Source organism: Nipponia nippon, unplaced genomic scaffold, assembly GCF_047370975.1.
Source record: "Nipponia nippon isolate SJK-2023a ecotype South Korea unplaced genomic scaffold, ASM4737097v1 scaffold_1, whole genome shotgun sequence".
Lineage (NCBI taxonomy): Eukaryota > Metazoa > Chordata > Aves > Pelecaniformes > Threskiornithidae > Nipponia > Nipponia nippon.
The window spans coordinates 95,742,989-95,758,560 of NW_028262290.1; the positions used below are offsets into that span (position 1 = coordinate 95,742,989).

Sequence of the window (15,572 nt, forward strand, 5' to 3'; positions counted from 1 at the left end):
TTAAAAGTAACACAAGGTGCTTTTAACCGAACTTTACTCCTTGGAGGACATCAGAAAACTGGCACCAACAGGACTCAGGTAAGTGCAGGGACCCAGTCGGGCCAGATCTGGTACTGAGACCCTGGGTAAGGAACAAGAGAAAATTGATACCTTGCAATAACAGCGATGTCTACGGACACCCAGTGTGTTCCATAATTCTCTGTCATCAAACACCCTGATACTACCTTTGATCAGCAGCAACTTCACTTAGCAACTTGACGTACATGGGCATGTTCCACTCTGTGTGCACTTCTCTAGGCACTGGGAGGGCTCCAGTGGCCCTCAGTACACAGTGGAAAACACAATGCAAGTCTGAGCAACTGGGACTTTCACACTCAGACCAATAGGTGTGGACACATACCTAATTATATATAAAGTAGCTGATTTAAGCCTGCCCTCAGCATACTTTAAATGCTGGCCCTTGCTCCAGATAGATTGCTCTGGATTGTGTTACTGTACTGAGTTTCTGAACGGAAAGTGTGACAGCATTTGGGTGAATGACAGCTCTCTTCAGCCTTCAGGGCTCTTGCAACAGACCTATGAAACTATCCAAGGATGAAAACGCACTGGAAAACACAACTGTGAAATTTCAGCCCTAACTGATTGCACCCTAGTCTTTCCAAGAGAAACTGTGTTTTCAAATTATCTGTTTTCTTCTATCCCTCCCATGGTTTTATGCTCAGGTATCAGCATTGTTTTTCAGCTAGGTACAGAAACTGAAAATAATACCTTTCCACCTTGCTGTACTCTTTTTCCTCTCCCTCAGCTTGATATGTGAAGATGTATGCAGCACGCTGTCCATTTCACTTACACGCTCCTGGGCTGTGCTCATTTCATTATACAAAAGACTTTCTCTGGCAATATCGCCAAATGCCTGAAAAACAGAACGGACAAACCCAACATATTATTATGGCAGCATTTGGTGAAATATCAGAGGGAACAGAGATGACTTTGATTATACTTCCCCACCTCTCTCTTCTTGCTTTCAAAATATTGTGGCTTAGATGCTTTTGTGTGTGTGAAATTTTATTCTGTCATACTAATAACCCAGCTTTACAGCAGCTTACAGTTTAGCTTTCATGGTTCAGTTCCACTCCTAGGCTTATAACAATTTTTCTAACAGTTCTGCCAAAATATTATAAAGTAAAAATTACTGTAAATGTATTCACTAATACAGATAGAGCAGTAAGATTAGCAATTTAAACACATGTGAAATGTGAATTCGCCTAATTTTTCTCAGACACTAAACGCTTTAGTAAAACAGTGGAATGGGGATTTTTACGCCCATTGCTTTTAATAATTTCTTCTTATGATGTTCTTGACACATGGAGAAGATTTGAGTGAATAAAGAATAGACCTTCAAAGAAGAAAATCATGGCTATGAGGAGGAGATGATGTGTTATAGGACTGGAAACTGGTTATAAAGCCAAAAGACTGCGTCAGATCCAGCTCAGTTCATTAGCAGTTACCACATTGCATGTCAGATCCTCAGCTTGTGTCATGTGGGTGGCATTTTGCACAAGAGTGCCCTGGCTCCGATTGTTTTCACTTTCTGGAGTGCCCATATAAGAGAAATTTTGCTCAGATGAATGTGAGCAGAAATAAAATTTCAGATGCTGAGAAGTAACAGAGCCTCAGCTCTGTCTAGCTGCTGTTACTCAAATGCTAGCATGGAAAAAGCAGATTGCTCCAGTAATACCATAATGTTTTAATGAATTTTGCTATTCTCAACCTGGTTTAGCACAGCTGTAATAAATTATACAAACACTGGTTTATACACGGGAATAATCTCTAATTTCTATTGTATTTTTGTGCACTTTTATAATCTGTCTGATGAAGCATCTTAAAATCTTTGTTGTGCTTCTGGGTTTGGTACCCCATGAAGCTGGGAAACAGTGTTACCTCTGGAACAGGGGGATACAGGCAACATAGGGGTTATTCCCCACCTCACATAAAAAACTGTGGTTGAACATTGGAGCAGTCTTGTGCATCCTACATCCTAGGCAAGTTTCTTCATATCAGGCTACTCTTTCTTCTTAGCTATGTACCACTTACACAGAACACCTACTACTTTAGTTTTATTCTTTTACACTAAGAGATAGTCCAGTTTTAGATTGTCCCAAGCTGTTTCTTTCATGGCATAAATGATCTACAGGGCAGGTCAAACAGAGATACAACATCATGGCAGGGCTTCATAGCAACTGTCCAAAGTCAAGAAGACAGAAGACAAAAAGGGGGACTATAGCATCAGTGAGCTAACAGAAACAGCAATATTTTTCCTGTCAAAATAATCTAAGACAAAAATGTGGAAATATCACCAGGGTATACCTGGAGATTTAGTCCTAATTCCCCAGAAGTTAGAACACTAATTTCATAGAATCATAGAATCATTTAGGTTGGAAAAGACCTTTAAGATCATCAAGTCCAACCGTTAACCTAGCACTGCCAAGTCCACCACTAAACCATGTCCCTAAGCACCACATCTACACATCTTTTAAATACCTCCAGGGATGGGGACTCAACCACTTCCCTGGGCAGCCTGTTGCAATGCTTGACAACCCTTTCAGTGACGAATTTTTTCCTAATATCCAATCTAAACCTCCCCTGTCACAACTTGAGGCCATTTCCCCTTGTCCTACTGCTTGTCACTTGGGAGAAGAGACCGACCCCCACCTTGCTACAACCTCCTTTCAGGTAGTTGTAGAGTGATAAGGTCTTCCCTGAGCCTCCTTTTCTCCAGCCTAAACAACCCCAGTTCCCTCAGCTGCTCCTCGTAAGACTTGTTTCTATTCAAAGAAGAGGATACAGGGGATATTTAGAGTTCACTGGAAAAGCCTTTCTATTGGTGTTGGTTAACACATACCAAAGGGTCTTTCAAATCTGATAGTTCACATATCCACCACGCCTGACCAAACCAACAGAAACCCTTTGCTACACTTAAGGTGCTATTGTTTACTTGTGTACTTTAAATTGAAGCTTGTATGGATATGTCAGATTTTTAGGCTTGATCAGATGTTGTGCAGAGTTCTGTTCTTAAATTAAAGTCCAAGTTGTTGTTTCTGAGAGTGACTTAATAGCAGTAACCTTATGGTTAATCAACCGTGTAGTAAAGTTCACTGTGCACTTACTGCAGTGTAATTATAAAGTGAGCAAAAATATAATTGATGCATTTTGTCAATCTGTGTAGCTGCAAGGTACTTTTTCAAAGGTTATTTTTTTTATTCGGATAAAAGAAGTTAATGCTGTTTTGGCAATTATCCTGACTTCAGAGATTTTACTGCTGATTCAGGTAAAGCTACATGATAGGTGAATAAAGATTATAAGCGTTTAAGAGTACAAAATACCTTCTGCAGCAATCAGTGGCTTTACCCTCGCAGCATAAAGTCATTCAGAAAATCACTGAAAATACAGCCAATCTGGATGTTTAAATTGAGTTGGAACCGAAAGAGAAGTGTTTCAATACAAAACAGCGCTTTTAAAGTGCCCCGTAATTATCAGCATTCATGCTTGTTATACAGCACAACTACAGTTATATGACAACATTTTTCCCATGACCATTTGCTCAGGCTGAATGGATGCACTTGAACTTGCTCCCATCCCTTCTGTGAACATCTGAAGGAAACAGTTCTAACTCCTCAGGCCCCCATGGAAAAATAAATGTAAATATCCATGCCCATAAAATATTTGTATATGTGTTGGCTAGGTATGCAACCCTTGCTCCTCACCCCACATTCTCTGCCACTAATAAAGAAGCCAGCATGATTTAAAATTGCATATTCATATACAGAATAAAGATACAATGCTGCAGTGTAGGTATTTCAGTCATTTTCTGGTTATCTGAAAGCCTGCGCATCCTGCAGAGAGCCAGTGATGGACCTGACTCAGCACTTTCCTGGCCCTTCTATCAGACCACAGCCTCCACCACAGATTAGCAGGACATGGCCATCTTGATGGAAATACATCTTTTTCTCCATGACACTATGAGTTTCTGGGGCAGAGAGTATATCAAACCTGGGATTTGGAGAAAACTAGAGAGTAGAGAAGTGGCCACATGCTGCAAGGCTGCCTCCTGCATTTCCATCCTGTTGCATGCAGCAGCATAGCCTTGACTGTAGTTGATAATCTTAGTAGATTAATAATTAATAGACACAGTTTCCATTTAAGGCTATACCTCAATTTACTGAAAAACAGTACGGACTTAATCTTATACTTGAAAGGGTAAACAACCCAAAACAGAAGGTATGAAGATGTAACTTCTCCTCAGCTGAGACGCAGTGTGCGCATCCTCTTCATCTGCAGCAAATAGGTTGGCTTAGCCATCGCAAGGGCAAGGAGCAACAGACTGGGTCCATTTCAGGACAGGATTCACATGTCATATGTGAGATGAGCTGGATCAATTTAAGAGAAAAGCATACAAATGCAAGATTTCTCCAGGAAAACTCTTTTTCTTGTTCTCATCTTTTCAGTGGAGTGGAAAGAGCCGCCTGGACAACTATTTTATTTCTTAAACTGATTAATTACAGCATTAAAGGACAAATATATACTGGTAAAGATACCTTAAAACAGTCTGGTTTACTTCTTATTTGCAGAGCAACTATCAATACTGCCATGACGCTCAACAAAAGGGCTGTAAGTTTGCAGGCTGTACTGATTTGATTGCCTATGTCCATGGCAGTATCCCTTAGCTGACTTTTATCATATATGATTCCCAACTGAATCTCAATGCATTTTGAGAGGGATCATTCCCTCACTGAACACAGTTGCAAAATATTATTTGTCTTCAATGGGACAAGATTAGATCCCAGAATTAGGCGGGCAGCATGTGGCGAAGCCTGTTCATCCCAGAAGTATGTACACACATGGATGCATTAATGTTGGTGGAATCACTCTTGTGAGGGATAAACTTTTGCTGTTAATCCGTACTTTTACAGGGATCTCCAGGAAACTGACTCGTCGTAAACTGGCCGTGTTTGTAGATGACCTTGCATGGTGCTGCTGAAACCAGCTAATGTGGGTCAATTTCCACCAAACAATTACCTTTGCCCAGCCTCTCCCCAGCCAAGAAGTCCTCACCCACTCACTCACCTGGGCTGATCCAGCTTATGATTTGGAAAGGCCAGAGCTCTCCTGCTGCCTCTGCAGGGTCTGGTGAGATGATGAAGCCATATGATGATGAAGCCATTAGGTAGTCTACCAACCTCAGTTACTGAGCTGGAGCAATCCTCCCTCTTTCTCTTCTCCATAAATATTTAGTGACCACTGCAGTGAGACTCTTTATGAAAACAGCATGTGGGGCTTTTGTGGTAAACTTGGCCAATTTATTCCCTTAATGAAGTTAGAGCCAGAAAAAGCTGCACTCAGATATATGCATAAACTGCACTGAAGTCAACTGTATGGCTTAGACACATACGGGAAAAAAATAGGGCCCAATATTCATAGTAACATTGCATATATAAAAAGAATTTCTGGAATTAAGAATAAAACATGAGGCAATTTGTTGATTTGCCCAGGGAATATATGGGAGCGACAAATGTGTAGATTATTCTGAGGTTGTTTTTTAGTGTCATTATCAGATCCAAGAACTGTATATAAAAGCACACAGTCCTTCACATGCTAAAAGTATAGTTTGCTCAAACAATTGTAAAATATTCAGTATTCTTAAGATTAAATATCTGAATATTGCTTCTGAAGGAACAGCTGTCAGCTTAAATCTAAAGTCTAGTTTGTTTACTGGCTGTATTTTATATCTGTTAGAAAATGACACCAAATGGCAATAAAATTGTTGTAAGTATTCTACTGGGGAATATAAATGCCCTTTGGTTACAGTGTACATATCTTTATACATAATTCCAGTATATTTTCCCTAGAATTATGTTAAATATGTAAAAAGCCTTTTCTCATAAAGGTAAAAATGCTAGATGTTTCCAAGCTGTAATTTAGCATTAGTGTCAAGATTGCTTCAGAAAATAAGGTACGGTTACCGTTTCATTCTTTTTAAGTGTCACTCAGCATACTATATCTGATCTTGTATTCAAAATAAACTTATATGATTTTATTCACTTTTCCAGAAGTGCAAGAGAGTTTAGACATAATTTATAGCATATGGATTGATGTAAATAGCTTAAACTAAGTAATTGGCTAGTCACCTATGCTGTCTTATCCTATTACTACTAGGTACTTTTCAAGTAATTAGGAAAAACAGATCTCTCTCATCCAGTAAGTTTAAATTGGATGAATCCTTGACATTTGTGTAGGTTTATTTGATAGATAAAATCATACTATACAAAAAGTTTCTTTACAATGCTGAGGTTTACTAGGCCTATAATAAGAAACTGATTTTTTGCTGAGTTAAAGTGACTTATCTTTGCCCTTTTAATAAGAAATCAACTCCAGTCAGCAAAAGTCGAGATAAAAATCACTGAATTGGTGTTATCACCATGTAGACAGCAAACACATAGCACTATCATTAACTGTTCTGTGCATGGATATCAAATATATTTAAAATGCTAAAACTCAATAATTTCCTGTATATTACAATAACATAAGATTAATGAATAAGGGAAAGCATGAAAAGTGATTTCTTTTGGGAAGGTCATTCCTTGGTTAGCCAACACTTAAATTGAATACTATAAAGGAGAAATATATTATAGGTAAAAAGGAAAAAGGGTTTTACTGCATGCGAATTCTTTGAGTTTTACAATGCTTATGGATAAAAGGACTGCACTTACAAGTTTAACCTCCATAATTTTTATGCTGCACATTTAAAAAAAAAATCTTTTTATTTAACATTTCTAAGGCAATTTATATATGTCACTTTGCACTTAATGTTCCTTTTAAAACAGTTATTTTTGCCTCGTGCTTATGAAACCTATAAAACTACTTTTCATACCAGACATGAAATTTCTAGTTATACCAGCAAAGTTGGACCATTAATGGGAATACCGTACTTAAAGAAATAAGTATTATAAAGAAGTTATTGCATAGAGAGACATTTATTCCTGGCTAGTGTACTCCTGCACACAGCACTTACAAACTGACCTTACTTACTATAAAACAAAAAAAAAGATAGTATTATTAAAGTGAATGCTTTGGCTCCTTGGCTTAAATGAAGTTCACACTTAAGTGCTTTGCTGAATTAGGGCTATGAGAAAATCTTGCTTTCACTGAAGTAAAAAAGAGTAGGATGGGGTTGTGAATATTACATAAAAGAGTAGGATGGGGTTGTGAATATTACATAAATTCCTTATGAGCATCCATGGACTTTAAAGCAAGATTACACAGAATTCTTCTTATGCCTGTCGAAGAATATCTGCATATAGAGAAATATATCTGAGGTTGAAGTCACTAGGAGTTGAACACATGAATTTGAGGATGAATTTGGCCTGGTGATTTAAATACTTCTCATGTCAGTGTCTTTGATGAGAGATATACTGCCACCCCAATAACCCAGAGCTCACTAGCCTGCACATACACCTCAGTTAGTTGAATGCTAAGAACCTACTGCTCATGCTGGTGGTACCCTCTGAACAATGTCTACATTTGCACATGCTTTTCAAAGTTGTTATCATTTCTGTAGTGTTTTCTGCCAAATTGCTCATTTCCTCCTATTATACATATTATTTCTGAAGAACACCTACCAATACCAGCAACCATCATGCTGTAATGGCACAAAGCGTTACAAATCCAATGGAGAGATCTTAGTCCCCAAATGCTTGAATTAATGAGGTCCCACTGCAGTAATTAGGAATAGGTGTTATGGCTCTTTCAGGTATGATTCCTGAAATTCACAGAAATTAAAAAGTCAAAGCCTTTTCATTTTGCTGTCTTCAGGGTTACATGCCTTCAGAGTTTCTTAATAAAAGTGAACAAACAAACAAAAAGCTACACTAAAATAATTACATTTTCACCCTTGGTAGGTTACTGTAGTAAAAAGCATAACTGTTTCGCAGGAAGAACGTACGTGCAACCCCCAGTTCCTAGACGCTGTTGAATCACTCCTTGTATTCTGCAGTTGTGCAATAGCACTAGCCCATCCAAAAGAGAGGAAAAAGAAGTGCAAATTGGTTGTTTTCTTGCTCTGTGGACTCTGCAGACAAGGTAGATGTATGTACAAAGGTAGGACAACGTCACAGCTGCCACAGACCTCCCCTGTTCCTACAGGCCATGTTCCTACAGTCTCAAGACAGCATTTCGTGCAAATATCTCATCTCTGGTGGGGAGAAAGAGGCTTGCTGATCATGAAGAAAGAGGAAAGGCAGCTGTCATTCCTATGACAGGGAGAGAACAGGTGACAATCTCTGCCCTCGCCACTGTGGAAGAAGAGCCCTTCCTCCTTCAGCACTGCTGGTAGGGTGAGGAAGGGAATGAAAAGCAAAAGGGGAGCCTGTCTTGTTTCTTCTGGTGAAGTGTGGTACCCATTCTGGCAGAAAATGGATTAGATTATGAAATTAGATTATGTAGGTAAACTTCTGGAAGAGAGAAGTCTTATTTACACCAAAGGGTGATCCAAACAAATACATGGAAACAGACAATGAATAAATTGAGGCCGGAGAATAAGAGGAGACTTCTGACCAAATAGACCGTAAGGATCCAGAAAAATCTTTCCATTGAATCACTGGGGACAAAATACCTAAACTAGACTAGGTTTAGGTAAACTAAATTACCTGAATCTTTAGGACTGGCTTTAAATACTCAGACTGAAAATGCTTATACACAATGAGTTGTCCACAGAAGGAGCAGACTGGAAGATCATCCCAAGAAGCCCATGTAGTCTTCATTTCCTACACCCTTAAAAGTTATACTTAAGGCTGCAACCTTTCTAACCCCATTCAAGTACCACTGCTTGTCTAGCTGCAGCAGAGGCAAAAAAACCAGTTCCTGAGGGGCAGCAACAGCATCAAGTGGTGAAGCTCAGGTGTATTTGCCCTGTGGCAGCAAACTTCTCACTAGCCAGTGTATAGTTTTAAAATTCATTAACATATAGAATATTCCTAATTTGAAACAGAAATAGAAAGTCCTGACCTATAAAATACACAAATGTATAATTACCTCCATCATCAGCTAAATGTAAGATCTGTATATGTTTTACTGCAATTATTAGTTAAGTACATTACTTCTATGTAATTGTATTTAGATCTACAAGTAAAAATGCTGTAAAGCATTCATTGATCTCCTATATTAGACGTGCAGCTTTCAAGACGATGACATAAGACTCAACCATGTAGATTTTAGGGATAGACAATGTTATGATCTGGTGTAGGAAACTGTACAGAAGTAGCTTGAGCCATCCTCATTGTGCAGTGCTCACTTTGCAGATGCTGATCAGCATCAGTTCAGAAGCTGGAAGCTTTTGGGAACACAAAATTACATTGTATGGGAACGCATTTCTCCTCTTGCAGAAATACAGAAGGGATTAATGAACCGAACAAGTGCACTGAGTTAAGATTGCCTCAGGTGTTCAAAGCCCCTCCTTCCACAGCCTTGTGGAAGCTGAATGAAACCTCATGACCAAAAAGCTGAGAAGAACTTAATTGGGAATAACCATTCTGCAAAGAGCTACTATTTGTAACAGGCAGAAAGTAGGAATGGGGCTGTGTTGTTGACCTCAAACAGGAAAAAGGTGTTCTAGCAAAAATCTAGCCAATGATTTGTATGAGGAGCTTCTTTAACAGACTCGGGCACGGACCTGGATTTGCCAGTTTCTTAGTTTCAATAATTAAGTTCTACTTCATGTAGGACACATGCCTTCTCTTGTTTTCTTTGGCCAGCTCTAAGACTCTGGTGTCTTCACTTTGGTGAATCACAAGTTCCCGGGGCAGAAAATTATGTTTGGATTCCTTGAGGACAGTTTCCTTTAAATTAAATTTTCTTTAAAAAGCCAAGTAGGGCAAAGACATTAAGAATAAAATCTTTTAATGAAGAAAACAGCCTTGAAACATTAACCAAAGGAACAGAAGCAATGTTTGCCTCATGCTGGAAAGATCTACTTGAACCTTCACCTTCGAAGTGAGCAGCTGAAAACTTTGTACTTCAGCTTCATTTGTGCCAGTTTTCTATGGTAAACAGACCTCCGTGATGATGCTCCCACTTCTTATCTGGGTAGGTAAAGTAATATTCTTTCGCTCTACTTTCTCTTAGATGCCAAGTTTTTTTTAAAGGTTTCTCAACACAAGACCAAAGGCAACAAGGAAATGCACTTCTTCTAAGCACTTTGAACAAAAATGACAATGCAATGAACAAAATGCAGCCTATGAAACAAGTAATAGGCAATACTTCTTTTTAACACCATCCTGTATTGTATTTAAATCTGGCAACATCCAGGATTCAATCTAAAATGTCCAAGATGCCAGTAAGTAATATAATTATGCCTTAGCTCTTTGTATCTGAGGAAAAACTAAGTGAATGACCATACCTGTAGTAAGTACTAGCTGTACAATAAATGTGCACAATACTTACATTTTATATTTATATGTAATTACTGTACAGTATGACCTTACGCGGTTCTAAGCAATACATATTTATAAATAATCTCTATGTGTGTAGTTTCAATGTATCTCTTACATAATTGCCTTTAAATGGCTCTATAAACAATACTAAATTGCTACTTTGCACTGCAAACACATTAACACATTGATTTTACACTACTGTTTAGGAGTGAGTTCTTCCTACGGAAGATTTCAGTGTATATTTTGTGGGGGGTCAGGCAGGTCTATTTGCCCGTTTTGACGCTGACCTACTTCTGAAGTGCACCCCTTTGCCTTCAAAATCTGCAGATGAGGAGCCTGCTTGGACCTACCTCAACGATAGCCCCATCAGGTAGCCTGAGGAAGTGCCTGTAGAGCTCCTGGAAGCCGCTGAGGTGAACAGTGTAGACAGAGACGTGAACGGTGGTGCTACCTCCCGAGGTAGCTGCAGAGTCAGGGATTTCATCCTGGTGCTGGAGGTCACAGCTGGAGACACCAGGCTTGCTGGCGGGGTCCTTCCAGATGTAATCAGACACTGCCACCTAGTGAGACAGAAGGCCCCCCCCCATACACACGCACACACGTACGCACACACGTACGCACACACACAGAGTCCCCCCACCCCCCACCAAAGGAACATATTTAATTAACTTCTGGCAAGAGCTTAACCGATTTAAAATGATTTTACAATAAATCTGCAAAGCCTGTACCATATGCAGTGCTTGCACACGGTTCCGTACTACATATTTTTTTATGACAAGATCTAAATAGAGGAGATAGACAAATCCCTAGTGTATATTCTATAAAGTTAATTCTGCACAGATGAAGCTGTAATTGACTCCCGTATTAACCAAAAGTAGGGAGATCAAGCAGGGTAGGTTAAACAATAAAATGGCAATGATGATTAAAAAAAGAAAGCTTCCCGAGAATTTCGTGAACAAGTATTTGTATTTCTCTCTCTTTGAGAAGCCTTTGCGCCTGTACCCACAAGCACTTTTTAGTCTCTGATCTCTGTATAGTATCAAAATAACCTTGTGCTGCTAACTGAATTGTAGATGAGGCAGAGTAAATAAGGTGTATTTTAGTGCGTTGTATAAAGCTAGTTTATTGACACAGTTACCTAGTTTCCTGGTTTGCTCTAAACACATTTGCCTGGGTAGGCTTTGTACCTCCCCGTGTCAGTCAGAATTACATTTAACCTTTTTTCGTGTTAATTCTTTACACAGGCTGAGCAGAATTCAAGACTTCAGATGGATCATAGCACACGGTTTAAGCACCCCCTATCCTTAACTAGAGCTGATGATGAGAAGCGTTATTTTTATACTCCCACTGAAGTGCAAGCTTTTTAACCCTTCACTTTTGCAAGACCTTTGCGTCACTCATTTTGTCCCATGAGATGCTACTCCTGTTTACAGTAGGAAGGGATTGATGATATTGTTATATCCTTGCAATACACTGGCATGCTCTTCCCAAACACTACTAACTACTTAATGCAGAGGAAATAACTCAGGTCTAGCACCTGCCTTTTCTTTCAAGAAAATGTATTACGCTGGCTGAAATGATTGGAACTCACCCATGAAGCTAGCCATAGAAAACCTCTAATTTAAGGTAGGTGCGTCAAAACCTTCTTTCGCATAGTTTTGCTTTTTCTTTTTGCTGAAATGATGAGCTCAGATTCTTACAAAATCACCAGATACAAATTCTTCCCCCCACTTGGGAAAAGTTAGATTTAGCTCAGTTTGCTTGTGTTCCAGTTCACATTTCCTCAGCTGTTCTTACGCATTACAAGTAATCAAGTAACTAGCACAGTGTGCCAGTGCCACGATCCTAACGTGCACGCTGTTATTCTGAGCAACTGCCTTAGGAGAGGATTGGTTTTAGGTGAGTTAAGAAAGCAAGAATGGGCACTGGAAATTATCTCCAACTCTTTTCCAGGAACGACAGGACAATAGGAAACTTCATTTTAGTGACAGCTTTCATTTCAATCAGTCCTAAACAATTTTAAAAACATTTTAAAACAAGGAAAGGTCATCTGAAATTTAAGCTAAAATATGAATGATCTGAATTTCCCACACCAAAGTCTCTGGGGTTAAAAGGCTTTCATTCAGAACAAGTTGTTAGAAACATACAGCAGCTACAAGGACAGGACAAGCCCTGCATTTTCTTCTGCCTGCAACACAAACGTGTCTTACACACCTGCTATATGCAGTTGTTCCGTAAGAATTAAGGTGGCCAACACTCTCATGAAAGCAGAAAGGCAGCTTCTGTTGGGACAGTGTTGGCCAGAGCAGGGACAAGCAACTGCAAGAGCTGCCACACCACAGCTTGCGAAATGGGAACAGTTACCCTTCTCTCTCATCCCCTCAACCAAGGGCTCTGACCTGTCCAATCAAGAGCACCAAGCCCTTCCTGGCCTCTTGTCTTTTCCCTGATCTATGACTTCAGGGAAGAGAAATGGCTGGGAGAGCCAGCTCAGAAACTCAGTCTGCAGGGGATCCACACAGCAAAAAGGACGATCTCTGTTGTGATCCTCCTTTTATGCTAGATGCATTTTCCCCTGTACTGCTTGCTTCCTTTATTCAGAGTGTTTTCCTCCCTCCTTAATCAATCCTGCACATTCCTCTGCTTCTTCTCTGGCATTTGTCTTAGCCTACCTTCATTAAATCTGCTTGTCCTCCTTTTGTGTTTGTCCCTACCAACAAGTAGAGGAGTTTATCTACCATGTGTTTTGCAAGCCATGGATCGTTCACTGTGAACACCACATCCTTCTCTGCAGCTCTGTTTTCCTTGTTTGAGCTGTGAGCTCTGGGGGAAAAGATATGCATGCTGTGCTTGTCCAGCACAGAGGACAGCATGGACCTCAGACTACCTTCACACAAGTAAATTACCACATATATTTTCAATCAGTGCCAGAGCTGAGTGTAATTTACAGCATGTAATTACCATGCTGGAAGCCAAAGCCACATCATTCAAACCTTTGTGCTTGAGCAAACATTCGCCTTGCCAGGGGAAGACCTCCTTCAGGAGTTCCCGTCTCTGGGTGCCATCCCTGTGGCACCATACCCATACAGGACCAGGTACAGCATCAGGAGCCTCTGCCTTGCCACCCACCCTGAGAGCAGACAGATCTGCAGGATGGTGAGAGCAAACAAACCCACCTGACCTGTCATCACATTTCAAGATCTGGTGAACTCCTTCTAAGGACATTTATGTGACTAGCCAAGAGAATGTGACAATATTGATTGGCATGTCCTCCCCTCCCTAAAAGCACAGCCTGATCATCAGACAACTGAGAGTGAAAAAGCACCACCAAAGCTGATGGTGCAGTGCTGAGCTGTATCGCCTTAGTCCAGGGTAGGCACAAGTAGAAAGGAGGGAAACGGGATGCTTGGCTGGAGCATTACTCATTGACCCTTCCTCAAAGTCATCTGGTAGCATGAATTTGCCTGAAGGCAGACTCTGCAATATGTGGTGGGATATAACAGCTGAAAACCAACCCTGGGAAAGGAAAGCGCAGCGCTGGGGGTGGCTGTGAATTTAGACACCCCAACTCTGAAGGACCGTTCAAGTCCCTCCTTGCTAGCACCATCTTAATGTATTTGGCAGATGGATGTCCACTGCCTTGAAACTTTCAAAACACATTTCTGTGAAGTGATAGGTCACTAGAGAGCTGCTGTGGCCTACATAACCTGAAGTAGCTCCAAAAGTAAACTCTACTGTCATCTGAAATTTCTATCATTAAGTTAATCAAAAATGTCCATTCATTTCTACAGGAATACAATATGAGTTAATAAATCCACTGAGACAGGCTAGTCAAGAGACTGTGCATATAGGACATGTCAGAGGAACTGAAGTTAGCTATGATCTAGATTCACAAGGGCTGACAAGAAACCACAAAATGCCAGAGCAGTGTACGGTAATCCTTAAATGAAATTCATCTTTCAGCAGAAAAACACATTAAGGATGGCAATTCAATGATAAAAGAGGCAGGCCAGAACAGGTTCAAGTGCTGAATATTTCACAACATAACTTAATTAAAGCAGGAGAGTGAGGCTGTTAATCGCTTTATAATAGTTCAGCTTGAAATGAGGTCTGATATGAATGCCCTTATAGTTTGTTTGTTTATATTATTATAATCACAAAACGTTACATCGACCTAATGTAAATATACAGTTTTCACTGGTCTTTATTGTGTTGGTTTTTTCTGCTTTCAATCCTCCTGTCTTTGTGCAAGTATGCAAAGGGAAGAACTGGGAGGAAGGGTCATAAATTTAGGTCAGATCAGATGATTCAGTAAGTCTCGTGTGGGTTTAAGTCTTATTAATAATTTTAATACATTCTTCCTTGACAACAATTATTTCAATCACTGCTCCTTTAACATACAGTGTGACGTAAAAATACACGGTCTTTTAAAGGAATGGAACAAGATTCTTGTACAAAGAAAGTAAATTATGTCACCCTTTGGAAATTACAGTACATAACCTAGAACAAAAGACAAAAATACATTTGTAAGTACAAATACAAATGTACTTTGTTGTATAACTATATCATGCCATACCAAGTGTACAGAAATATGTTATTGAAGTAGGACATGATAATATTTTAAATACAAATATATTAATAAATGTATACTAATAAATATATTACACACATGATACACAGCCAATTAATTTTAATATTTCCAAGGTCAGGGTACAGAAAATGCTATGCTAGTGCATAAAGGTACTATGAGGTTTTCCATCGTTTGACAGCTTTTGTAAAAGAAGAAAGGAAAAGAGAATTCCTCAAATTTTCTGAGCTACAGTGGGAATGAAAGACTGACTTTTAGTTTCTTAAAAAAAGACATCAGCATAAAAAAAAATTCTTTAAAAAAAGTTGAGAAATGCACATATTATGTGTGTCCAAACACTTGATTATGAGCAGTACTGATTCTTAACTGCTTGCAGCATTATTATTAGCAATGTCATGTGAATCAATTCCAGCTTCATGCATTGCAAAACAAATAAAAAATGTTTGAAAGCAGCATTCAAAGAAAATGCATAAAATGAGCAATAAGGACCAAACCAACCA

The 15,572-nt window shown here is 39.4% G+C and overlaps 1 protein-coding gene across 1 annotated transcript in view; it reads right to left on the minus strand.

Moving 5' to 3' along the window:
- LOC104021898 (uncharacterized) overlaps window positions 1–15,572 on the minus strand; it is a 124,149-nt gene that overhangs the window by 1,437 nt on the left and 107,140 nt on the right. Inside the window, exons 15-16 of the mRNA XM_087748580.1 lie at window positions 10,835–11,044; window positions 769–913 (exon numbers count right to left, since the gene is read on the minus strand). Of these exons, the coding sequence (XP_087604706.1) occupies window positions 769–913; window positions 10,835–11,044 (355 nt within the window). The remainder of the gene's footprint in view (window positions 1–768; window positions 914–10,834; window positions 11,045–15,572) is intronic.